The sequence below is a fragment of the Sturnus vulgaris genome, chromosome Z (genome assembly GCF_052056855.1).
Source record: "Sturnus vulgaris isolate bStuVul1 chromosome Z, bStuVul1.hap1, whole genome shotgun sequence".
NCBI classification, from domain to species: Eukaryota; Metazoa; Chordata; class Aves; order Passeriformes; family Sturnidae; genus Sturnus; species Sturnus vulgaris.
The window spans coordinates 56,804,742-56,831,464 of NC_142283.1; the positions used below are offsets into that span (position 1 = coordinate 56,804,742).

Sequence of the window (26,723 nt, forward strand, 5' to 3'; positions counted from 1 at the left end):
TTTTGTGACTCCTAGGTTATATTAGGGCTTGTTCATGGTCAAGATACTGCAGCTTAGTGTAAGTGCTGTCTGAATTATCGTAACTGGTTTTGTATGCATTTTCTTGGCTACCTCTAAGATGATGCTGCTGCTGAGATTTTCTCAACTGGTGTATGCAGGAGTGAATAACAATTTGCTGATAGTTGCCTTGGCTCGGCTAAATCAGTACTGCCTTTCTAGGTAATGTTTACTTAATCAGTTACATGTACAGTTGGTGTACTTAAAATCCTCATACCTTCCAAAGTGCCCCTGCCAAGTGAAAGACTCTTCAGGGATGTGAAGAAAAGTAGTGACTGCTTTCTGACTCACCTCTTTCTTTTTTAATTCCAGTGCCTGTCGTCAGTTGCTACTGCCTTGCAATCTGGCTTTCTTCCATACTGTGAACCTGTGTACCAGCGTTGTGTAAATCTGGTGCAGAAGACACTTGCACAAGCCATGGTATTTTGCTATAACTATTCCAATGTTACTGTGCTAAACCAAAGTGTTAACTATGTAAAATTAGAGGTGTGCAGGGAAATTGAATATCTAAATGAAAGTGCAGTTCTGCAACTTTTTTATGCATACTCCTGAGAAAATCTAGTATAATTTTGAAAATGTGTACTTATTTGTTGCAGTTGCATAATGCTCAGCCAGACCAATATGAGGCTCCAGATAAAGATTTCATGATTGTGGCTCTTGATTTACTCAGTGGTTTAGCTGAAGGACTTGGAGGCAACATTGAACAGCTAGTGGCTCGCAGCAATATCCTGACACTAATGTATCAGTGCATGCAGGTGAGTAAGGTATTTGATCCACACATTTTCTTTATTCAGAGAATCAGAAACTCTTCTAAATTTGTAATTATTTTCTTCCTCCCTTTAGGACAAAATGCCTGAGGTACGGCAGAGTTCTTTTGCATTGTTAGGTGATCTGACAAAGGCATGTTTTCAGCATGTTAAGCCTTGCATCGGTATGTTTCTTTTACATGTTCAATAACTCGTTTTACGAATGTCTAAGAGGTTATATTAGCCCTTTTTATGCTCCCTATTCTGTGGGTTGCCTTTTTGTGGTGTTCTGCATAGTAATTTTCCTTTATCAATAAGAGTCTGTAGTCTTTTGTCCCTTGAACTGTATGTTAAGAAAACATATTCCTGTTTTAAAAGTAATAATATATATAATACATAAATCAAAAAACGGGCTAGAAGATAGGTCTTACTTTGTTTTTCTGCTTTGTTTTTTATTTCTATGGGAAGTAACATCAGTGATACACTTCTACAATATTTGCTCTTTCTTCCCACAAATACTGTTGAGATGCACTTGCCAAATGAATGCTTGGATAGGCTTGGAATTTAAAATTAATTTAGCAGATGTTATAATGACCTTTTTGACTCACTTTTCTTAAAATTTAATCGAAGATTAAATTCAATCAAAGATCTGATTGCCTTCTAGTCTTTGTTATGTTTTCAAGGTTAGCTAAATGGTTATCCAGGTGATTTTGGGGATGTTAAGCCATATGATAAAACTGCTAGTGTTTGTAGCTGTGGTTTATTTCTTCTCTTCCTCTCTGAGCAAGAGGAGGGAGAGAAGAAGATTTCTACATCAAAGTTACATGAAGATAAGCTTTTAAAAGTATAGTTCGAAAATATTTGCATTTATCTGCTTCAGTTCTAAATTCCAGGTTAATCTGATATAAAGTTGGAATATAGATCTTGTTAATTTGAATGTAGCACTTTCCAAGTATTTAAATAGGCTTACATTATCTTTTTCTTAGACATCCCTTTTTTCTTCTCCTCATAATCCTAAAGTAATGGGACAAGATGATTGTATTGTGTGATGAGTTTTTAAAATGTTGTTCTTTCTAGCCGATTTCATGCCAATTTTGGGAACCAACCTAAATCCTGAATTCATTTCTGTGTGTAACAATGCCACCTGGGCAATTGGAGAAATCTCTATCCAGATGGGTAAGATAGAATTTTTTCTTTAAATCTCTGTACATTTAGAATTATTTGTCTGGGTGTTTTGGGTGAATTTTTTTTAAGTGATACCTTTATGTTAATATTTAAATTACATTTGTGATCCTTGTCCTTGTTAGTAAGTTAAGTGTACATGTTCTGTTTACAGAATTAATGGTCATTTTCTTCTGATTTTTTTTTTCAATTGTTGTTTCAGGTATAGAAATGCAGCCTTATATTCCAATGGTCTTGCACCAGCTTGTAGAAATAATTAACAGACCCAACACACCAAAGACGTTGTTAGAGAACACAGGTACCCAAAAAATAACCTGTACATGGTGAAGAGAATTAGAAGATTTTTTTTAAAAATTGGTTTTTGAAATTACATAGGGGAACTACACCAGAACTGATTTTGTTATATACTTGGCCTTCATAAGCAAAAGCAGCTCTGCTTTGCACAAGCTCTTACAAGTCTCAGTCTTGCAGCAAATCATATATCTAGATTCTAATTGCTTTCTCCTTTTAAAACATTTATTATATATATTAATTATCTATTTTATCATTCTTCTGGTTTTATTTGTGTAATAAATATGACAAATGTATGCAGTAACACTTAAGACTTAATTTCTCACTGATTTTGATGTGTGCATGTCCTTAAATGTGTACTGTATATATATGTCTAGTGTTGGAAAAGATGTAATTGGCATATAGAAAACAACGAACTCTTCGAATTTACAAAAACGTACTTTTTTTTTAAAGATACACTTACATCATCATGCACAAAAATCTAGATCTGTGATGGCAGTTTTACCATGACACAACTGAAATTATGTTTAATTTCTGTTACCTGGTCACTTAATAACAAATTCCTGAAAATAATTCTAATAATGGCATGCATATTTATGTTCTGGCTTTGCATTCCAAATTGGGAGTAATTCCCAAATGCCTTACTGATTTGGAGTTTCTGAGGCTTGTTTCTTTTGCATTTGTAGAAAGCATGTTCTGGTATGAAAAGCACCTTCCATACTTGAGCATAAAATTATAGATAATGTGATGGGTTTATTGTTTATTGTTTTACTAATTGAGGATTTTTTTTTCTTCTGTTTGAAAACCGTCTTGTAAGAAAAGTACAATCACAACAATTTATAATTACAACAGTTTAGTTGCTATATCTGACATGATTGAATATGATGCAAATACAATGGTACAGTTATACTTCTTGAGCAAAGCAAGAGATAATTAGAGGGGTTTTCAAAGCATATTTTTCCTTCAGTATTCTCTAAACTTAAAAGCTACACTTTCTCTGCAAATCTATCTCATTTAGTATGGAAGGTGAACTTGAAGGAAAATTTACCTAGTTTTATGTCATATTATAGGTACTACTTTTTGAAAAGAAAATTTTGAATCAGATACCTAATTGTGAAATATACCATGGAATAGTGTGACAGTATAATACTATAATAGTATAACAATAAAAGTTTTCCTTACCCCTGCCCTGACTCCCTTCCTGTGCACTGATAGATGTGTAATACCTGTAACTGAGAGGCATCCAATAGTTAATTGTATGCTTCCATCGTTGTTAAGAGAATTTTTGGAAGCATCTGAACACGGATTTTTTTTTAAATTCTCTTAATAGTTATTTTAAATGTGGATGGATAACTGCAAATAAATGTTGAGTGTGGTGTACTTATTATAAGTTTGTTGTGGGATATTTTGTTGTGTGCGACTAGTATGTGCGCGAATATTATGGTTTTGCTGTAGCTTGCTGTGTAATTAATTAGGAAAACAGTTGTGAAAACACACTTTGACAGAGATATCTGTTCCTTGTTCAGGCTGTAGCTGTAAGAATTTACAGATGAAACTTAAAATTGTATTTTCATTCTAACTTCAGTAAAGTTTTGTCAGATACTAAAAAATTTTAAACACTAGTTGTGGAAATTGAGTAACACCAGTACATTAACAGTGAGCTGCATCACATGGAATTAATATGTTTCAGACTGCTAGTATATCCTACACCAAACTTTTATTTGAGAAAGCATCATCTGCTTTATTGCATGTTTCATGAGACTGTTCACAAATGCCTGTTAATTAGAGTGTTGCATAGTATGTCCCTTGAACATAGGTTTCCTTTTTCTGCTTCATACAAATCTGCTGGATTTTAGTATTATTCATGTATTTTGCTTCGAGTAATTCTGATACATTATTCCCCACCCTCTCCTTTTTCTAAAGATTAATCTTTCGTGAGTTGAGCAAACACCATTAAAACACATTTGCATAACGGTACTTTCTTTGATCTGTCTCTCGGAACAAAGAACCAAACTACCTATTCGTGGTGAAGCAATTTTGCTTTTCATATGTCCTCATGTTTTGGTATCGGAAGTGAGACGCTTGTACATCTTATAAGGAAAACTTTTGTGAGCAAGAGAAATACTAGGATTAAAGAATTAATGTTCTTCAGTCAATTGCTTTGAGTTAGCAAGCATTTTAAATTAAATTCTCTGTGAGATTATGAAGAAGGCAAACATTTGTTAATCTTTGCAAAGTGTTCCAGCTATTTAGGATTTTCAGACAGGCCACAATATATTGCATGTAAAAGTGTTTGGAAATGTATTTTTACTGATAAATTAGGTCTATGAAAACCTTGACTTCTATGGATAAAATAAAATGTTTAAAATTCTTCATACTAAAACTGAAAATTATTAATTTCCTTTCTAAAAATATATCCATTATAGTACATTTCAATAAAAACTTTGAATGTGTAGAGGTAAATTTACTATAAATGATTACTCTAAAGAAGGACAGAATGACTGCTTACATCAGAAAGCCTTTGGATTTAAAGTTGTGTTTTTGGTGTTCTCTCATACTTCCTCAATTTTTTCTTTTACCTTGGAGAGTATACCATATATGTTGCTGCCTCTTATTTAGGGGGTGGTAATAAACAGCACTGGTGAAATCTTATGTTTATTATCATACACAGATTCTGTTGGTTTCTGTTTCTGAGTTATTTGTTGTTTTTTCTTTATTTTTTCTCCTCCCCCCTCATTTGCTCATGTCTTGGTTGGCGTTTGGTGGTGTATAACCGTGATTGCGTTACCTTAGCAATAACAATTGGTCGTCTTGGTTACGTTTGTCCTCAAGAGGTGGCCCCCATGCTACAGCAGTTTATAAGACCCTGGTGTGTATTATTCAATCTTTTTTTTTTTAATTCATTTTTCTTCACTCTCTTTCTTTCTTTCTTTCTTTCTTCTCTCTATCTCACTTTTAGATATATTTTCAGTTGGTTACAAAATCTCAATCCTTAATCATTGCCAACCATGTGACTAATCTTGTCCTATCAGGTTTGTGAGTTTTTAGTAGCACCGTCATGTATTCTTTATGTTGTGGCTAACGACTAATTTATGCATGGGATAAGATTGTCACATGCTTGCTGTGTTAAAGCTTGACTATGAAAGAGCATTTTAAAATCCACCAGAATGATAATACAATGCATGCAAATATTGTAAAATTTAAACTGTGCATTACCTAAAATTCAGTCTGAGGCTTGAAATGCTGTAAGGAATATATGTTTATAGATTTGTTACATATAAAATAGCTTGTTTGCTGCTGTTAAAGTTCAATAACTGTTCTGTAAGTGGTATCTGACATAATTCATACTGTGACAGTATTTTATGTTCCGCTTCTAATAATGATAGTTTCTATAAGAACTTCAGATACATGTTTCTTTTGTATTTAATGGAATAGAGGTCACACTTTCTGACTACAATATAACAAAAAAGCCAGATTCTGGAGGTGATGCCTAATGGGATAATGCTAGTAAAAAATGTGTGCAATAAAAGTGTTTTTCTAAGTGTTCAAAATTGTGTTCCAGATAATTTTATTTTATCAGTGTGACTTATTCCATCAGATACTGTCATCTAGTTTTCACTTGATTGAATAAAAGTAATAGAGTTATCTAAGTTTTGCTTTCTAATTCGTTAGGTGCACCTCTCTGCGAAACATAAGAGACAATGAGGAAAAGGATTCAGCGTTCCGTGGGATATGTACCATGATTACGGTCAACCCCAGTGGAGTAGTCCAAGTAAGATACGTTAATAGATGCTAGCTTTTCTTTACTCATGTGAAATTTAGGGAAAGCTGTATGTTGATTATGAAAAAGTTTACCTTGAAGAGATTCCTTGCAGTACATAATGTAGCTTTATTATGACGTCAAGGATCCAAAAATTTTTATATTGTGAATGATCTGTGTCATGATGCTTCAGTAATTGTGATCTAAAAAGGAAAGGGGAGAAGTATTGTTAAAGTCAGTTTTTGTCTTTTACTGGCAATGAATATATAAATAATGAACTTAGATTAAAATAACTATATTTTCATACTACTGTCAGGTTGTGGTCAGTATCTGTATGCAAATACAAGGTAAAAGTTGACATTCTTAAACCCATTTTCCAGATGTAACCTAGGTTTTTAAAACAAGAAACAGAACAAAAACAGTAACCACCCCTTTGTTCTTAACACTTGGGTAGGGAAGATTCTATTTCAACTTTGGATAAATTTTCAAATAGTCAATGTGACAATGAACATGCATCTCTTTAAAATAAATGGTGCGATTCAAAAATAGAATATGACTTTATCTTTAGTCTTCACACCTCTGAAGTAAAGCTGTACCCATGTAATATTTTCTAAGAGGAAAACAAACTGACTTTTTTCTTTTCTCTGCCTGGAATTCTTCCTGAAACACAAGAATTCAGTTTACCTTGTTTTGAAATTTTCAGTTGATTTCATTTAGGCCTTATTCTATACTTTACATTTCAGTCTTCTACTATCTGTTCATTCATGTAGTTTACAGAAAGGGGTTAAATAAGGGCCTATTTCATTAATTCATCTCTCCTCTCTAATCATGATCTTCAGTTCCTATTATGTGCCTTAGCAAAATTATTTTTTAAGACTGGTGTTCTGTTGGTATAGGAGGAGGTAATGCATGACAGCAGATGAATGGAGTATAAGGATTCTGAGGTGGCTTTAGTTTTGAACCTGTATGACGAATGTTCTCTGTGTCCCAGAAAAAAAACTACTTAAAGAAATAAAACAGGTTTTTTTCCCTAGCTGGAAATGTGTGAGAGATGCATTTGTTGCTTGTGGCTAAAGTAAGTAGATCTTGCATTTGTATGTGTACTGAAAGAATTAAAATTATGCTAGTGTGATGCGGAGAGGAGAGCTGGGGTTGTTTTCACTGTGGTTTTAATTTAAGACACTCAGCAATTTCTGTTGCTGAACATTTAGGCATACAATAATTTACCATTGTCTGAATTAAGTGGAAAATTAGTACATAAAAGCAAAAGCAGTTGTAAATTAGGATTAAAGACCATCTGCGATTCACAGAATGAACATCAAGCATTGTTTTCAGATGTATAGACCGAGGTTTCTAACCTATACGATTGTTTAATCTTGTAGGACTTTATATTTTTTTGTGATGCTGTTGCATCATGGATTAGCCCAAAAGATGATCTTCGAGACATGTTCTGTAAGGTAAGGTTGCTAAGGTAACAGTATATTCTACTTGTGGTTGTTTTACATACTCTGGTTTCTTTCTTTCCATTTTACTGCTAGCTCTTACTACGTTTGTGGTTATGGAGGTTTCTCTGCCCTCTGTGGTTCATGCAAGGTCATAAATTGTCAGACAAAGCATCATGAAAATCCTGACTTATTTTTTTAATCTAAATCTTCTTATATGCATTTGGATTATTCCAAACTTTTTGAAATAGTTGTAAAGTTTACGTGAAGTGTTTTTTGAAGTGATAATGATCCTCAAATAGCTTTTCGTGTCCAGCCTACTATGTATTTCCTACATTTGAAAGAACAGGGGAGTTTATACTACATGTAAGACTTTTTTTCAGAAAATGAGATTTATATGGTTCAAGACTATTTTTTGCCATAAAGGTGGCTACTTTATTTTGGGGACATACAAAAGTTTCAAATTAAAAATATCCCAGTGATATCTTTTTTGTTTCTCCTAACTCCTGCTGAAAATAATAGATTGTTTAATCCTGCTCAGAATCTCTCTTGGTTGAGTAAGTTTCAAGAGACTAACATACAGTTATATGTAAGAATACATCCCTAGGCAAAGGGTCGGTAGAATTTAAACAAAAGGACTGTTTGCTTTGTTTTAAGTAAGTAAAAAAAAAAAAAAAAAGTCCCACACAGATTCGATATATTGTATTTTAGCACTAGTGTCTTAAATTTTTAAAAAAGAGAGAGAGAAGTAATTTACCTCACAAGTTCTAAACTGAAGTCCCCATTTTTAGAAGTTCTATGTCAAAAGTAAGGTTCATTATATCCTTAAAGTAAAAATGCAGCATATTCTTAAGTACTTACTAGGATCATGGGTTGGTATTGGCACTTTTTCTTCAGTTAGTGACATGTGAGCATCAAGTCAGAAGCTAGAACTTTTCTATCTCATCTTTATGCATAAAGACAGAAATCTAGGTGTCCTAGTTAGTCTCTCAGATAACTGGCCTCCTTCCAAGGATCATTAGATCTAGAAAAGATCATACATCTATGAGTATTCCATGAGTAATCTAACATCAGCAGAATGAAACAGCAATTACAACTTAAAAGGAGGTCCTGGATGGAGTCTTTGATGGTTGCCCAAAGCAGTCTCACTGCATGTTTTTGCACTAGTCCTTCAGCAGGGTAAACTCTTCTTTTTCAGATTCTTTCCAAGTTATCCGTTTAGGATTCAATGCATTCAAACTAAACAGAGTGGTTCTTGGTCACTTGGCATAAAGGCATTCTTGATTTTTAAAGCAAAGCTATTTTAAAGTCATTTAGTGGGTTTTGCCTTGCAGTGAAGGAGACAAAGCTTTCTTCAGTGATCGCATGCGGTGTTTTTAGACTACTTTACATGAATGTGCAATTGCTGTAGTCCAACTAGATGTTTTTCCAACAGTAATTATGACTTAAAGGAAAAAGGGAAGACACAAGACTTGTCCAGATTTTGAGGTCTTTTTATTTATTTATTTTTTAGTACTAGAACTGTAGGGGAAAATATCTTCAAGAGATGTGGCTCAGAGTTTAGGAAAGAGCCTGCTTGTGGGAGGGAGAAAAGCAGTAAGTTAACTGGTTTCATGTAATGTCATTAACACTACATCTGTTTAAAAACAGTTCTGCTTGACAGTCTTGTGTTGAGCATGAACTTGCTACCATGATCTTGAATTTTGACATTGCCTTTTATTTGGGGACGTGTTCATGACAGACTGTTCCACAATTCAGTTACTCTAGAGTGTAAAAAGGGAAAACAATTTAGATTTTCTTGGTATAATTTCCTATGAGGAATGGTAGTTTTGTCTGCTTTTGTCCTTTCTAATGGTTGGCTTTTACTTGTTGTTTCAAGAGATAGCATACTAAGATTTTTTCTGATACTGTCATTTCATTTTCAGTTAGTTTATTACATCAGAAGGCCCAGACTGAAACCTGTGGATTATTTGTTTTCCTCTTTCACTGGCTTTTAATTGCCATTGACTGTGGATCCCTTTCAAAACAAAGAAGGTTTTAAGAGTTTTATTTTTAGTGAAGTTGTCTTACAGGTTCCATGCAGAAAACAGAGTTCTCAAAGATTTTATATTTGTGCTAAAAATTGACAGGCATTCATTCATGCAAAAGCTGGCTGCCATTTAACTTCCCACAATATGCTTCACATTTATTAAAAAGTAAGTGTGAAGACAGTAGTGTTAAAATACATTAACTCTGTCAATTGATAAAATGGATGGATGGATGGATGGATGGATGGATGGATGGATGGATGGATGGATGCATGGATGGATGGATGGATGAAAAATAAATTGAAAAAAATTATAAGTAAACTGAAATGGCTTAACCCTAGGTTTTAAGTTGCCTGTTGAAAAAATATATAAATACATATACTAGTTTCTTTGGGTAGCTGTATTCTTTATGTCACTTTTAAAGAAACACATTAAGAAAGACCTTGCTCTACTTCCTTTGCTTCTTGTAGCATTTCAGTGTGATATTGAAGAATTCAGATTGCCAGATGTACAACACAGCAGTTTGTGGCTTACTGCATATGAGGCTAGTAAATAATGTACCCTCTGTTTTTTGCTTATTTTGACTTCCCCTTTCTCATTTGTAGATTCTTCATGGATTTAAAAATCAAGTTGGGGATGAGAATTGGAGGCGTTTCTCTGACCAGTTTCCTCTTCCCTTAAAAGAGCGCCTTGCAGCTTACTATGGAGTTTAACCTCATGCACTGTAGCTGCAGTCCCATAATTAGAGGTAAGCGCATGAGTCTTGCTTGCCAAAGAGAGCTGGGACTTCCTCCCTGTTTGCATCATACGAAACATAATTAATTCATCAGTGTAGAATTGCTGAGCTACACTGGAAGAGGTATCTTTCCTTCCTATAAGAAGGAAAGAAATAAGGGCTGATAGTATACCTAAGTGATGGTGATGGTAGCAAAAGCATTTGTCTAATTTTTTTTACTATTACAGAGAGAGAAAGAAAGAAAAACTGAGTCTATGATACACATTAATTTATCAAGAAAGTTGAAAGTGTAGGTATAGTGAAGTGCTGGTTCAAGTTTAATAAGCAAAGGGATGAATATGATCCTCAGGTCATCATACGAAAGACACAGGCTACCTTATATGTTATGAATTAATAGATGGCAGATGTGGTCTAAGTGGGAATACTCTTCTAGGATAAGAAAGCAGGTTTGTTAACACAATAGCTATGAGAAGTCTAATGGCCTCCTAACTACACACTAAGGTATCTTTCCACTGAATAAAGAATGCTATGCTACTATCTGCAGTAACTGTAAAGCTTTATGTTTGGGGGAGGCTGATGTGTTTATTGTCGCCATATTCCATTTTGAGTGTCAACTCAGAATTATTAGATACTTCCATGTGGAGAATGATTCAGCTTTGACAAAGAGCATTGAAAGTGCATTCCGGAGTAGCTCTATTATTATACCATCTTGCTTTGTATGCTGCCTGTATAAGCTGTAGAGGGCAAATTTCCCATGTGTGATACTGTAAGAAGAGATTATTGTAGTATCCAAAAAAGAGAGTGAATTAAGTTTATTCTTTTAGTCTTTTTACAAATTTGATACTCTAGCGGGATTTTTGTACTGCAATTATGAGAGTGAGTCATGCAGTTCTGTTTAGTGTTGAAATGGACAACTATTTAAAAGTCAGCCTAAGATTTTTTCAAAGTCAATGTCATTTAAAAAATCCTATTTGCATCAGAACGATGGATTAAAAATAAAACAACTACATGCTTATCAATGAGGGCATTTTAGTTCTGACAAAAGGCTGTTTTCTCCTGATGAAAAGGAAACCAAAGTGATAAAATCCATTATTCTCAGTCTGAACTGCAGAGAAACTATGGCAGTATTGTTTAATCCACTCGAAAGGGAAGCTGCTAGGTCAGTTTTAGATATGTTTAATATTCTTTCTCAATGTCATGACTGCCTCGTAATTTTGTGCTAAAAATTGAAAAACTGATTAGAATATATAGGGTGCTTATATCTTAATTCTAAGTTTAGCACAATACAGGAACTGTTAGTGTAGCTTCAAAGTATATATTGTTTTTTAAAAATGGTCTGGTTTCTTAACAGACTTAAAAGGAAACATTAGGCATAAATCCATTTTTAAGTTAGAAGTTGGTACTTAGTGCTTGAAAAAGACTCTGTTTATGTACCTATCTGCTAGAGGTTCAAGGTAAGATTTAATTATACCATTATCTTTTCCTTTTACAGGTCCTTCAGTCTGGGAGACTATGAGGGAGCCTCTGCACCCAGGGAAAATGCTACCCTTTACTGGGGGGAAGGGTAAACCAGTAGGGAATACAGTACAATCCCAACCCTACTGGGAGGGGCGGGAGGGAGGTGTTGCCGTCACTGTATTAAGTCGATGTTGGGAAATGTTTTAACATCTGGAGCCTTTGTGGGTGGAAATCTGTCTCCTATTACACCTCTGCACTGGATGTGAAGAAGAAAAAAAAAAGAATCTAGTCACAAAACAGCACATTCTGGAATATTGTGGGGATTTATACCAAAATAAGAAACCATATAATTGAACCATAGGGATACGTAAAGAGGAAAAATATTTTGCGCACAATAAAGGAAACCTAAGAATGGGGGTCACAAACAGTAAAGGCTTTCTTTTTTGTTTTCTGTTTTTTTAAGTAAGGGTTTTCTACATTATTTCATCCTGCTTGGTGGGATTCCTAGGTATTTGCATGTTAATGAAGAACTACACAAACAAAGTTAGTACAGTTAAAATGCAGTTTGTGTCTGTATTAGGAGCAGGCACTTGCAGTGTGCAGTACAGAAACCCCATCATAAAATAATAAATTTTAACTTGGACAAAGTGAAGCAACCTTCAAGCTGCCAAATAAGTCACTCCTTTCATTTCTGGGGTAAGGAGAGGGCCACTGCAAAGTAAAGATTGACATCTTAATTTTTACATTAAGAAAAACAACCAAGGTAGTGGATATGATTTACTATTGTACTTTGTTAGTTTTGATTTCTAGAGTAAGGCATTATTCTTAACTTGCAGTTTAAGGTTCAGGCATGCGTTCTGACTCATAGTGATCAGAAGTAATTTTAATTAGTGGGAAAGTAGCATGCTTGCATCACATAGAGTGAAATTGGTATACATTTACCTATGTTGCGCCAGTTTTGTGTTGCAGTTTACCAATTCAATATAGCCCTGCATTTAAAATTCCTTTTTAAGATTCAATGGAATTTATTTTTCTTAAGAATATAGGTATAAAGTACTGTAGTTAACAATTAGGCCTTGAAATACCTTTTTAGGATCTGTTAAGAATAAGATTGATATTGTATTGTGTGTAACCTGCACAATGTGGAAAGCTGATATAGCTGTGCAAAATATTTGCCTCTGTGCTGTCAGTGTGATGTGCTTTCTGCATGGTTATATACTAGTGATTTTATCAGAATCTCTAAAATGAGTTACATGGTAAGACCCGTTAAAGGCTGCATAAATGTTAGTTGGCACGTAAAGACAATTGTAGAAGTTAATGACAAGATTGCTATATTTGTGTTTATTCCCACTCAACGTATTACCTTCTATGCTTTCTTTTTGTTCAAAGCATGATCTTAAAGAGATGTTTAAGTTAATGGATGTAATGCAGGGTATCTACACTGTATTGGCGCATGTTGGTGGCCCTTTGTGATGTAGTTAAATGCACAAGGGTGCAAGTTTAAAGCTACAGAGTGAAAGTTGGATCCTCTTCATTTCATTTGTTTAGCTTTTCTGTTGTGTTTTTTTTTTTCTCTACTTACATGTATTCCTGTGAATAAATCCTTGTTAAGTTAACGCTTTACTTTTCCTTCCATGTGTATTTTCTTATGTACTGTGAATGTGAAATCCTAACTGGTACACTTGATCTTGTGTCCATCTGAAAGTGGCAAGTCTTTATTAATTTAGATTGCCTAAAGAGTATCCCATGATGATAAAGGAAAATGGAGAGATTTTTAACTCTGCTGGTCAGAGGTGAAGCCACACCTTTCCATTTTTCAAGTGCTGCATTATTAATCTGCAAAACATAATTAAGCCATAACAGCCTTTTTGTAGATTTAGTTTCTCACCTTTGCATTGCAGAATGGATACTGGATAACAGTTTTTGGTTTAGTTGGTGTTTTCTGGTTTGTTTTTTTGTTTGTTTTCTTTCTTTCCTTTGGTTGGTTGGTTGGTTTTTAGCTTTTTGGTTTGGGTATTTTGGGGGGTCTTGGAGGAGGCTGTGGGGATATATTTTTTTCTTTTGTTTGTTTGTTTTGTTTGGTTGGTTGGTTCGGTTTGGTTTTTTTTGTGTTTTTTTTTTTTTTTTTTTTTTTTGGTTGGTTGGTTGGTTGGTTTGGGTTTTGGGGGGATTTTTTTGTTGCTTTTGGTTTGTTTTGGGTTTTTTGGTTGGGGCTTTTTTAAGAACTTGTTCTTCTTTGCATGGTTCTGTTTTTTGACTGTTGAATGATTTAGCCATTGCACTGAAGTTTGAGCTGTGTGAGTGTGAACTTATAAATGCTGTTTAAAGAGTTTAGACCTTTTTTTTTCAATGCATGATCACATGCATGTTTTCTGTTCCCCTTCCCCTTTTTTTGGCTTTGCAAATTTTAGTGGATTATGCCTGAAGCGTAGTTTGGACATGTACTGTGTGAAATATGTTTGATAATGCCAGTACATAGTATTTATTCAATTTGAACAAAATTGCATGTGATAACTGCTTTCAAGTTACTTACTTCCATAGCAAACCAAAAATACCTTCTCAACTAATAACTGATACAAACTAGTAAAATTCAATTTTAAAACTTTTATTTTGAAAGGGAACATCCCTGCCCAACATTTAGCAATGTGGGATATTATTTTAGACCCAAACTTGCTTTAATTTTAAGTGTGTTTGAACATTAAGGAGGAGTTTCAGAGAAATGACATTAGAAAGTTTATAGAATAGAAAACCTACCCAAATGATATAGTAGTGTAACAGTTAAATCTGGGTTTAACTAAACCTCTTAAATTTCAGAAAGCCCCTTTAACCAAATAAAGCCACTCCACCTCACCTTGGATTAGCTTAGGATGCCACTTTTGTACATATTTGTTTTAATACATATTTTGAACTGATCTGGTATGACAGCAAGAAAAGTAATTTTAAAGGGCAGGAATAACCAGTACAGGAATAAACAAAATAGTCTTTTGTATCAGTAAGTTCTCTCATGGTATATTTTAAAGCAAATAAACCATATTCCTAATGCATAATATAGCGCAGAGATTTGCAGAAGCCTTTTAGGGTGTAATGTGAGGTAAGAGAAGTTCTGAAACAGCATTCATATTTAAAACTGAATTAATGCATCATGGGATATATAAAAAGCATCTTAATTCTTGTGTAGTCTTGACAGTTCTTGAATGTTGACTGAATGTTTATACTGGTAGAATTGTGAGTTTGTCTTTGTTACATTCCAGTGTTTCTGCCTCTTGGCATGCTAAAAGCACGGCTTACTTCATTTGCTCCTTACACACTGAAAAAGTGCTGTTAGTGTGCTAAACTACAGAGATAGCCGCTGCTATGTAATGGTGTAGATTTTCTACTTGAATAATTTTGTTGTAGGAACCTCAGGAGGTCAGTGTTTACTGTTTTTATATATGCCTTTTTCCTGTTTTGAGTTTCCCTTTTTGAAGGATTCTGAGAGTGAAATAAAGCTGCTGATCAACCTAAGTTGGTAACAGAAAGTGTATTTAAAATCCTTATAAATGCATCTTTTTGGCAGTTCAAAATTGCTGTTAAATTAGTCTTAAGTGAAGTTCATTCTTGAATTTTTTTCGTAACACAGTCAGGAAACTGCTCATTTCATTTTGGAAAGATTAGACTAGTTCATTATTTTAACCAGTGCAAGCAAAAGTAATCAGTTTTGTATTTTTTTTTTCCAAAGCTTGATTATTTTCTAAATCAATAAATATGTATATATTTAAATTGTAAGAAGCTAATTCTTATGCTCTAGTTCATTGCTCCTTGAAACTTGTACTCAGAAGATCACTTTTAGAAGAATAGGTTAAAATTTGTAATCATTATACTTTTTAAATGTTATGAAGTAGCATAAATTTTGTAACTAATAATATTGATACACACTGTGATTTTTTTTTTTTTAGGACTTGTATGTTAGCATCAGTCTTAATTACTTAAACTGCATATATTGTATAATAGTGAAATGTATATTTTAAAACTTCAAGTGGCTTTCCTCAAGCAAAACTCATTGCTACTTAGAAATATTCAAATACTAGCTTTATCTCAGGTGAATACTCTTGTACCCTTTTTGTTCAGAACACATGCTAATAAAAATGTGTTGTAATTTTGTCAGTTTACCTATTTCATTTAGGCAGCTCCTCTTGTCTTAAACTTACTCTAAATTAACCTTCTACTGTGGGACAATAATGACTTTTGCTTCATCTATATTATTCATATTGAATGTATTAACAGATAAGGTGCAAAAACGTTCTTCCCTTAAGGAGAATGCATCCATATTCAAACAACTGAGGTATTTCTTTTTAAATGCTTTAAATGCAGCATTAAATTGGAAATCTTTTGTTTCAGATTTTTTCAAGGAAAGAAGTTGTAACTTAACACTAACTGCTTCCATACTCTCATGAGGATGATAGATGCATAAAGCTTTTATAAAGGGTCTAAAGTGTGACTTTTTATCTTAGATAAAAGTTAAGCTCTACAGTGAAATGGCAAAACATCCTGCAGTTTATCTCAGATAGATGCTGATGTAGTTTGCACATGTATTTGTTATAGTATTACATAATCTCACCTTAAATAAATAAAGCTTGTTCAGTAGCTATGTATTTCACTCACCTATGCATTCTCCAGGATGATTTATATCCATCAGTCTTCTATGTATTCTCCAGTAGAAACTGCATTTTGTCTGCCACTGGTGCTTGCTCTTTGCACTTAACGGTTGGAGCAAGCCCGTTTTAAATGGGGAACTGAGGCAAGTAATCTTCTTGCTTGCCTTGTATATTCTGCTAAAATAGTGATACTCACTTGAATGTACGTAAATGAGGGAAGTTTGAAATGGCTCTATAGAATGAATCCCTGTGTGGTGTTACAGTATGCTTTAAGTAAGCCAAATCCACATCTCAAAGAATTCAGCACTTACATTATAGTATCATTTTTCTATAAACTTGTTCTGTTGTGCTACTTTTACTTTAGGTCTCTATTTCCTTATTTCAGGTGAGCAACAAAATTAAGAAGATTTGAGTGTTTTTTGTGAGGACGGCAATGAGAATAAAAAGATTGGTATAAGGAGGTTTATTTGGCTATTGAAATCTTCAGTGTAATATCTTTTTTTTGTGGAAAGAGATAGATAGTTACGTTGTACGTTGTCTGACTTGGTGATACTAGAGACTTCTAAAATTTTTAATTGGATGAAGTACACAAAATAGTTTTAAATGACAGGTGACCAGATCTTTCTGCTGACAACTTAGGTTGTATAAGTTTTGCTTGAAAGCTTTAAATCTTATGTTTCTGTATCTGCCACAATGTTGGAATGTTTCCTTCAAAACATATCCTCCTGCATCCTCTCAAACTGTACTAAATTGAGTGATATTTCTTGAAGTCTGCCTATGTGCTAACAGAACTTCATTTTAAATAGAATATGGTTTTAATTTTTGATAAGCTGCTGAATTTTAAAAGAGTTTTTGGGGCCACCAAATATTTTGGATCATGCAGAGAATATATATATTGTACTGTAGTAATTTTGTATTTACATTTGTATGATGTGACATAATAGATGTGAATGTTAATCACTGCTTGACTATGTTAATAAAGTTGTTGAAATATAGCTGTTGCATTCCAATTTTTGATGAATGATTAAAAATTATTGTTCAATTTATGTTTTGCCTTACCCCGTAGTCCACTCTTCTGATTCACACGTGTAGATACTAGAATCTCTGAAATAAGGATTTTTATTTTGTCTAAAAGAGAATGGTGTTTGGCTAGTTTATTGTTAGTTTAGTTTAGATACTTCATGCTGCTTGAGGGCAGGTCAATGGAATTGATTGAAATAACCTGTTGGGTGATAACTGGTAACTAAGTTACTACTGAGAAATGTTACATTAACTATGTTTCTTGAAACAGTTGATACTTGCTAAGTCAGACCAAATGGGTAAAGGGAGAAAAATTTTGTACTTATTTCCTGGGCTATCAATAATGTGAACGATTAAACAACGAGTAAACTAGAAATAAATTAAAATTATTCAAGACTTTGAACCAAAATTTGCAGTGGTCTTAGTCTAATTTTATCTAGCTTTCATGGAATTGTGGTTATACAAACTATTTAAAGAGCTGTCCTTACAGAACTTCAGAAAGTTCTATAATTTAGCAGTCTCTACAATATGAAACAACAGTTTCTTTCAATTCAGTCATGTGGAGTTGAACATTTTGTATTCACTTCCGATATTTAACAGTTGGCAGACAGCTTAGACTATGATGTATGTATAGCACAAATTGCTTATCGAACATTTTTATGAACTTAGTCTTTACACTATATAAGCAATCTCTGCTAGACATACGTCGAGGTCTAAGTTGTCTATATGCTATTGACTGACTAATATAGCAATAAAATGCATAGATATAAATACTATAATGAAATTTATAGTAGAAACTAATTGCTTCATACTTGGCTGATACTCTGCTTAATGAAGGACTTCTATTTCCGGGAACAAGAGAAGGCCATGGAACCCCAGTGTAGAGACCAAGCTGCTTAGCAGATATACCGGTTCCCAGTGGCTGAACACATCAGTGGCTGTGTGGGAGGGGATTGGAGTTTAGCTTTCTTTCAAAGAGACATTCCCACTCACCTTATGTTCTGACAGCATACTGCTGTCAGTAGTTTGTTCAAGTCTTCCACTATCAGCTCAAAGCCCAATTTAAGCTGTGGCCTCTAATTTTGGGTCAGGTTAATTACTGTCTGTATTTAAAAATGTTAAAAGAGTGAAGTACATTTTGAATAAGGGAAATTAATGTTGCAAAGCTTGTGGAATGATGCAAAGGATTGAACTTTAATGGTACATCATGGTATTTATTTTTTTTAAATGTATTTAAAGTTGCACTTGAGTGAAGAATCATTTCAATAGTATAAAAAATAATTTGTGTATTTTAAGTGCCCACAGTGTAGTTGTTGGTACCTTTTGTTATCCCAGAATGATTCACGATGAAACATACTGCATTATAAAGAGCTGATCTTTCACAAACATTTACTCTTGTTATGCATAAAATGAGCAGTGTAGACTATTAAAACCTCTCAAAAGGTATCAAAATGTTAATCTGAATAATGACAGACTTAAGTAGTTTCCTATAATCCATCCAGTTTACGAAAACCAGATGTAATTATGCCGTGCATGTACTAATACATAGATGTATAAATAAAGGCGTATAAGGAATTATTTTTGAGTCACTGTTTTTCAGGATTTTTTTTGGTGACATCAACTCTTTGTCTACCAGACTTCAATGTGAATTGTGAAAATTAAAATGGTGGTATATATATATATATATACACACATATTTATTTATTTATTTATTTATTTATTTATCTTTAAGAATAGGTATAGATAGGTGTCTTCAGGTATAAATATTCCTTTTCAAATCTTAATTTATAATGTTGAAATATATGGAAATATATATTTCCATACTTCAAAATATATTAAAAATTGAAATAAAGTGTTGTTATACTGACAATTTTACCTACTTTTTTTACTTTTTTTAGTGCCCCTCAGCAAAGTGAATGGTCATAGATTTCCTGTATTAAATATACAGGGCAACTCAAAGTCTTCCTCTGTTTAAAGTGTACATGTTAATTTGGATGCGTATCTGCTGGTTAGTGTAACTTATGCCAATATTTTTAAATTTTCCATTATTTCTCTCGGCACCCTCTGCACTTAATAGAAATGCTAACTAGAATTTTATTTCTGTGATAAAGTACCCAAAGGGAAGTGAGATTTCTTTACCTGCCCTTTTACCCTATTATTCTTAAGTAGTGTCTTTACAGGGTAGTGTATATTTAATTTACAGTTTTCGCAAGCTATCTTTTAGCTTTACATTTATGTTGACTTATCGAGAAGTTTCTGTGACTTACAGGTGTGGAAACGAAAGGGTTCTGTAGTTTGAAAACCCAAAGGGAAGGATACCATTAAAAAAAAAAGATTTTACTTACAAACTAAACCACATAAAGGTGAAAAATTGTTTTACAACTAAATTTTAATGGGTTTTTTTCTTCCTAGAAACACATCTTTCAGTGTCTTCTTTTAATAAAAATCATTGTCTCAAATGGAGGTTTTGAGTCATTTTACATGGTGGAGATTCTTTTTTTTCTTTAACGTATTGATGGTCATTGTCTTGCATAAATGTTTTTCATTCTGAAATGTACATGCTCAAATAAACATTTTGGAATCGTGTGTAAATATTTTCACCTTTTCCTTCTAGCTTTGGGAGATCAGATTAACCACATGACAAATTGAAAATTCGTTTTTTAAAATTCTTTACGTATCTTAGCATAAGGCACTAAAACAGTTGCATCACTTTCTCTAGTAGTACTCTGCCATAGGAATATGTAGCCAATTTTAATTTTGTTTATCTCCATCCTCCTTATCCTTTCATACCAAACCTGTTGTCAACATTGGGCCAAAACCAAAGGGAAACCAGCTGGAGCCTTAGACCATAGCTCTCATTGTGTTGCAAGCATTCACTCAGTGAGATAACGAGTGAATTCTCATTCTCATCCACTGAGTGGATTCTCATTCCATGAAAAGGCAGTGTTTAACACAGACAATTGCCTGATGTAATAACTCAGAGTTTAGTAATTCTAATTACGACCCATAGGCATCTTGGCTACTTTTGTACCTTTAAAACACAAATACAAAAAACCCCACAGAAAGAAACGAAATAGAAAAACAACACAAGAAAAAATAAGCCTGAAATATCTTCTGTGTGAGCAGATAGAGGCCTTCCAAATCATTACTGTGCTTCTTCAGAAGGAATTGGGCTTTAAGAGTTTTTATTGAAGTGACAAGAACAATAAAGTTCATGTGTTTGCTAAAGCTGGTGGCTGCCATTAGTAGACATTAGTATGTCAATCCATGGATGTTAAGAAACAAAGGTAAGAAACATTTTCACATAGCTTTACTTTTACCCAAATGCAAGCCATTCACTGACCATCCTGTTCATAATTACATTCTGATTTTTAATATTCGTTCCTAATTAAGGATTTGTACAGCCAAGTAATTTCACTTTTTTTCACAATATGTCATTTACTTCCTACATGGGCAAGCTAAAATACCTGTCCAGACCAATATCTTTCATTATTTCATTTACTGTCTTGCATGAACTCTATCCCAAACAGTTGCTCTCCTGTTGGTATAGTAATACTTCAAAGCTGTCTTTGGCTTATTAAGAGCACAAGTATTCTTATATATGCTGTGCTAAGAACACTTTCTTGAGATACCACATAATATTATTTGCTTAGCTTCACACCCTTCCACCAATTGTAAAGAATTACCACCAGAGTGAAAAAGATCTTTGTGATAAGAGCACCACCACAGTAGATCGTGTACCATGGAGCATTTTGGTGCTAAGTAGTTACATAGTCAGAGCTTGGTCTTCTAAACACTTCATGTTTCTTCACTTTTCATTGAATTTCAGTGTATTAAATACTTCAGTCTTTTTTCATTTAGGTTATTTTTACTAGTTGGCTGCAAATAAGCTGCTGCTCAAGTTCATTGATTGGTACATTGCAGGTAAGTAAGCATGTAATATTAAAAATATTAAAGTGTCAAGAGTATGAACTCAACTAACCATTGAATGTACTTCTTAGGATACAGCAGCATAATAATTTATCTTTTTCATTCCCCATCCTACATAGAATATAGATTAAAAACTTCAGTATGGTGTTATGTAGTAATGCACCTCCTGAATATATTAGAGATCTCCCAGAACTTTTCATGCAGGACTGAAATGGAATAAGAAGTAAGAATTGAATCTACAACCACTCAGCTATTCTGATTTGTTGTTGCTAATGTTTGCTAAGCCTTCCATTTGACTGATGGTTGATTTGATGAGACATGCTTTTGGCAGAAGGGTTATAAATGTGGACCATTAACACCAAGTGACTCACTGTGAAACAATGCTGTTGGCTTCATCATTTAAGTAATTGAATTAATGAATGGGATACAGTCAAGCTTGGTATTTAGATCAATATAAGCATGCAGTTAAATATACAGTGAGTCAGATGATGCAGCCTAATGGAATCCATAATTCCAGGGATGTAGAAAATAGTGCCATTAAAAGTTGCTGCAAATTTTCAACAGAACATATCTATTATTCCTAACTTGAAATAACTTTGATGAAGTATTGCACCAAGTTTAAAGAAATTCAGTTCATCTCTTGCTGTGATATCATGGCTATGACTTTGTCGACAAATATTTTAGGCTATCTTACACTTAGAAATAACATCAGGAACACCCATCCTATCCTACCCAAGGCTTGATGTAGGCCGTAATCTCAGCAGTGTGCTCTCATCAGACTACATTTTCACATAATGAGTGTATTTCAGAAAAGGGCTTAGCCTGTTTTAAGATTATCTGAGGGAATTCCCCTTGAATAAATTATTTCAAGTTAGCTGTATTTACTGTTAACTTCATAATTTCTTTTTCCAGATTTTTTCCTGAGTTTACCAGCTCTAACCTTCTGCTTATGGGATTTTGTTACACTTTCTGTACAAAAAGGCTGCAGTAAATGTCAAGTAATGAAGGTAATGTGTAGGTCGTAAGCAAGTGAATTATTAAGCTTCTTGATTATATCTGCAGGTATGCAGATACCATTGCTTGGTTAGAACATAGTCCTGGTGGGTTTTAAATCCTACAAGGTAACCAGACAGTACTGACCAAACAGAAGCAATTGTTGAAACGGACTTAGCTAACAGTTCACTCTATCTTCACATCATCTTTTGTTTTCCACCACAGTGGTAAACAACTCTGACTTTTTATATCCCGTTCTGCTGCTTGCAGTCTTCCAAATACATCTATAGATTTTTAAGTTGTTCTTTTAGCAAAGACAATAAAGAAAGAAAATGCATTTTTCAGGGCATACTCTCAATGTAGTATATGAAATACATATGTGGTATATAAAATACCTCCATCTGCTTCTTCAGATCCTCTTTAAAGATAAAGAGTAACATTAGTGTATGTATTTTACCTGAATCTGTTTCTTAACTCTTTTAGAAGGAACTTTAATTGTCAACCAGCTCATGGCAATTCATTATGACAATAAGTTATATATTAATCAGTGTTATTTTTGGTAATTGTTTGGATTATTCTTTCTTTAATCTTAAAATTATACATTCAATTGTACATTCATATGTTAAGGATTTTACTGGTTATCACTAGAGTTTCTAACTAATTTTCAGATGGCTTAGACATAAAACAAATTAACTTAATTGCTATAAGTAAAACCAAAATACAATTTGCATTTCTGTTGAAAAGTTGTTAATATTAACACTTATACAACCAAAAGCTGGAAATATGGGAGAATGGGTACGTGGAGATTCAGATGACAAACTGCTGAGGTCTTCATTTTTGCTGAGGCAGAGCTCTCACTCTGGCTGCTTGATTTGGCTCTTGGCTTTTTGCTATAGAGCCGAGGCAGTGTGGATAGAGGCTTTTCGGTTTGGGTTCTCTTTTGGGGTTGTTTTTTTCTCATCTCAGAGAAGCTGCAATTAGTGGTCTTGGTCTGCCTCAGGGCAAATTCCACCAGCAGCGCCTGGCCGAGGAGAGAAGACCACGAACCACCCCAGCCCAGCCGCCCTGCCTTGCCTGCCCTGCCATGTCCTGCGAGAGAAAAGCGAAGTCCCGCCACGAGTTCTAGCCCTGTGATCCGGAGAACACCAGCTGGAGCTCCAGCCGTCAGGGGGATAAGCAGAGCAGTGAGCAGAGGGAGGACTGGCAGTCTTTTTTCCCTTGCCCATGAGACACGCTCGGCTGGGGGAAGCTTGGCGGGGGGGCACACTGTGAGATGTAGCAATATTGTATCTAGCAGTTGCTTACTGTTATTCTTTGCCTGTTGCTGTTGCAATTCTTAATAAATTCTTATTTTTTCACTTATGTCTAGTCGTATTCATTCCTTGTTGGTGGAAAAGAGTTGGTTAAGCCTGTAAGGGGAAGCAACTCATTTCAGAGTGTTTCTTCTTAAATTCTTTAAAAGCAAGACATAAAATATAACCAGTGAACTAGTATAGCTAGGATGTCTCTTGTTCTTCACACCCTTCCAGTGAGGTTTCTTGTGATGGTTCTTTAACCTTACACTCGTATATGATGAGAGGAACTGCTTTTATGAGCTATTAAAAAATCACCAACTATCAGAAAACTATTTCAATATTCTGTGAACACCGCTGAAAATATGCAAGGAATTCTTGTTTTATTATGCAGGACTCACTGTGTATTTATGGTTTTCAAAATAATATCCCTTTCTCTCTGCCTACATTAAAGGAGGAGAACAAAAAAAGACTGTACTGGGTTAGTCTACCTAACCTAGTATCCTGTCAGTGGCAGCCAATACCTAGGGAAGAAGATAAGATTAAAGAACTATAAATGACACTATTGCAAAGTATTCTAAAAACCTTCACTAACATGCAAATCAGAGACTTCCAGGAAAAGGGGCGTTGTCTCTGCATTTAGTAATCCATTATGGATTTTTCTGTGTAGAAAAATCTCGAAATGTAATCTCGATACTGATCATGATCTGTATCAAAGTGTATTTCTGTATAACTGTACCTATGTTGGAGCATGTCTTAACATTAAGATTGTGCTTTTCACTCACATTTATGTGGAAAGCTGTTGAAAATCTGAGGATGGGTTTGATATTTCTGTCATTTTAGATTGCTGAAGAATTGCAGCAGTTGCTTCACATCTAGTATAGCAGCACATAAGACAGAATTGTATAGCTTTGAAAATATGGAAGATAGGAACTTTTCTGTGAAATGTAGACGTGAACTGAGACTCCTTCCATCATAGCACAGTATCTGTCCCTATGAAAGTGTATTTCTATCTGCTATGGAATAGAAATCTTCAGCTCTGCTCATGCAGCATTTTTATCTATTGTTTGTCCTGGTGTACATCCTTATAGATTGCAATGCATACTGCATAATGTACTATAATCATGTCTTTTTTTTTTTTTTTTTCTTTCAGATCAGATCATAATGCAGACTGCTTACTTATGTTCAGTAAAAAAAGAACTAAAGAAATTTTCTTCGAATGTAGCCCTATAGTGTTACAAAGCAGAGCGATGCAGAGTCCCCAGGCAGGTGCAAAAGAGAACTGCCTTTACTGCAAAAAACAGGCCTTTTAAAGCAGTTAGCGTTTTATCAGTTATATGTTTTTAAAATATCATGCAACCAACCGTCATGCACCACAATGTGAACACACAATGGTTACATAACTTGTTTTTCTACCTCTAATTCAGCTAAGTCGCTCCCAGCATCCTTTTCTACTCTGCTAAAGTAACAGGAGTGAGCCATGATTTTACAAGGCCTTCCTTTTATAAAGTTTTACCTATCCACAACACTATAGCATTTTATTACTATTTAAAATGACAGTACACATGCTTCACTTATCAAAAGAGAGAGATCCAGATCTAATGATCTTGGGACTTTTAAAAGAAAATAAATTTCTTTTTTAAAGAAATTTGTACTGTGAAAGAGATACAAGAGTTTTCTGTACATTGACAAGTTATCAAGCTTGGCATACACTGGAACTTTGGGAGAACATTGCCAGAAAGAAAGGAAACTAAACTCACTATGGAGCTACAGAAGTGATGAACTAAAGCTACAGCCATTTACCAATAACTGTAATACCATTTCAGAATGATACTACTCATCTGCCATGAAAATATCTCTAGTCAAGGTAGATTAAATTCTGTAGCTTTGTAAACTTCTGAACTACATTTTTCCTAACCATTTTCTTTCATGGAATTCTTTACTCAGCATATATTAATACAAGTTGGTGAACTCATCAGATTCTGAGGAATGACTTCGATGACTGCTCTCTGCCTTACCTAATAACATACAGAACGAAGTATGAAAACCATTAGTGTCGATGTGAAAGTAGGTGATGTTTTTACACCAGAACTAATAGGGTTTCCATAAGGAGGAAGGATGCTCCTTGAACACCCAGCTGAGAATATCAGCTTCTTAGTTTTTCTGGTTTGGATAAAACTTCGTGCTGACAAAACCACAGGTCAAGTTGGGATAAAGTGCTTACTACATGTTTACATTGGGCAACGACCTGCAGCCCCTCACGTTTCTGCTAAGACCTGGCCCTCTATTTTTATAATGAAAACATGACTGCTGTTTTGGGCAAGGAATCACCCTATTATGGTAGAACGGGAACTCTCAGGCATCCCAGAAAGAGTTCATTTGTGCTGCCTCTGCCACAAAGACTACAGACTGGCCACACCTGAGTGGCCCTGTGTTCTGAACCAATAATTGGCATCACCCCTGCTGGCTAATACTCTATATAGAGTCAATGAAGGGTCTACAGACTGAACTGTCATTGAAGAAGGTGAAGACCTGAATTAGTCTGTTTCTCCAGGCACTTTGGCTTTAGATGAGGTGCATCATTATTAGGAGCATGCCACTGGAACTGTAAAATCCTGTGGGACAATGCTGTTAGGAGGGCAGACTATGCTTTATCAGCAAAATTCCCTGCGGGCGTAGTCATCATAACCTGCTTTCAAGGACCTTAGTCTACTTCTCTGGAATGAGAACTTGGCTGTGAAGCCACTTCACAGAATCACATAATATTCCGAGTTGGAAGGGACACAAGAATCATCGAGTTTAACTCATAGCCCCGTAAAGGACATCCCCAAGAATCGCATCATGTCCCCGAGAGCGCTGTCCAAACGCTTATTGAACTCGGTCAGGCTTGGTGCTCTAACGACTTCCTTGGGCTCTTCCAGAGCTCAGCCACCCTCCGGGTGAAGAAGCAGCAGGAATCCCGTCTCCTCCGTGCGCGGTGGCGCCGAGCGCGGCCGCTCCCCGGCGCTGCCCCTCAGGGCTTTCACCCGCCCTTCCGCACCCGCACCGTCCCCGCCAGAGGGCGCCCGCCGCCCCCGGCGCTGCCGGGCCTGCGCAGCAGCGGCGGCGGCCGAGCGCAGGCGCGGGGCCGGGACGGGGCGGGAGCGGCGGCTGCT

General features: G+C 34.9%; 1 protein-coding gene across 3 annotated transcripts in view; it reads left to right on the forward strand.

The window, feature by feature from the left end:
* TNPO1 (transportin 1) overlaps positions 1-13,322 on the forward strand; it is a 52,537-nt gene extending 39,215 nt beyond the window's left edge. The window contains exons 16-25 of one of the 3 annotated variants that reach the window (XM_014883795.2): positions 370-477; positions 654-812; positions 901-988; positions 1,881-1,979; positions 2,188-2,283; positions 5,070-5,145; positions 5,949-6,048; positions 7,419-7,493; positions 10,111-10,253; positions 11,734-13,322. In XM_014883795.2, the coding sequence (XP_014739281.1) occupies positions 370-477; positions 654-812; positions 901-988; positions 1,881-1,979; positions 2,188-2,283; positions 5,070-5,145; positions 5,949-6,048; positions 7,419-7,493; positions 10,111-10,218 (909 nt within the window). In that variant the 3' untranslated portion in view covers positions 10,219-10,253; positions 11,734-13,322. Of the gene's footprint in view, positions 1-369; positions 478-653; positions 813-900; positions 989-1,880; positions 1,980-2,187; positions 2,284-5,069; positions 5,146-5,235; positions 5,309-5,948; positions 6,049-7,418; positions 7,494-10,110; positions 10,254-11,733 lie in introns of those variants that run through there. The other 2 variants (XR_015799643.1, XR_015799642.1) reach the window with 2 other exon arrangements.
* Positions 13,323-26,723: the final 13,401 nt, after the last annotated feature.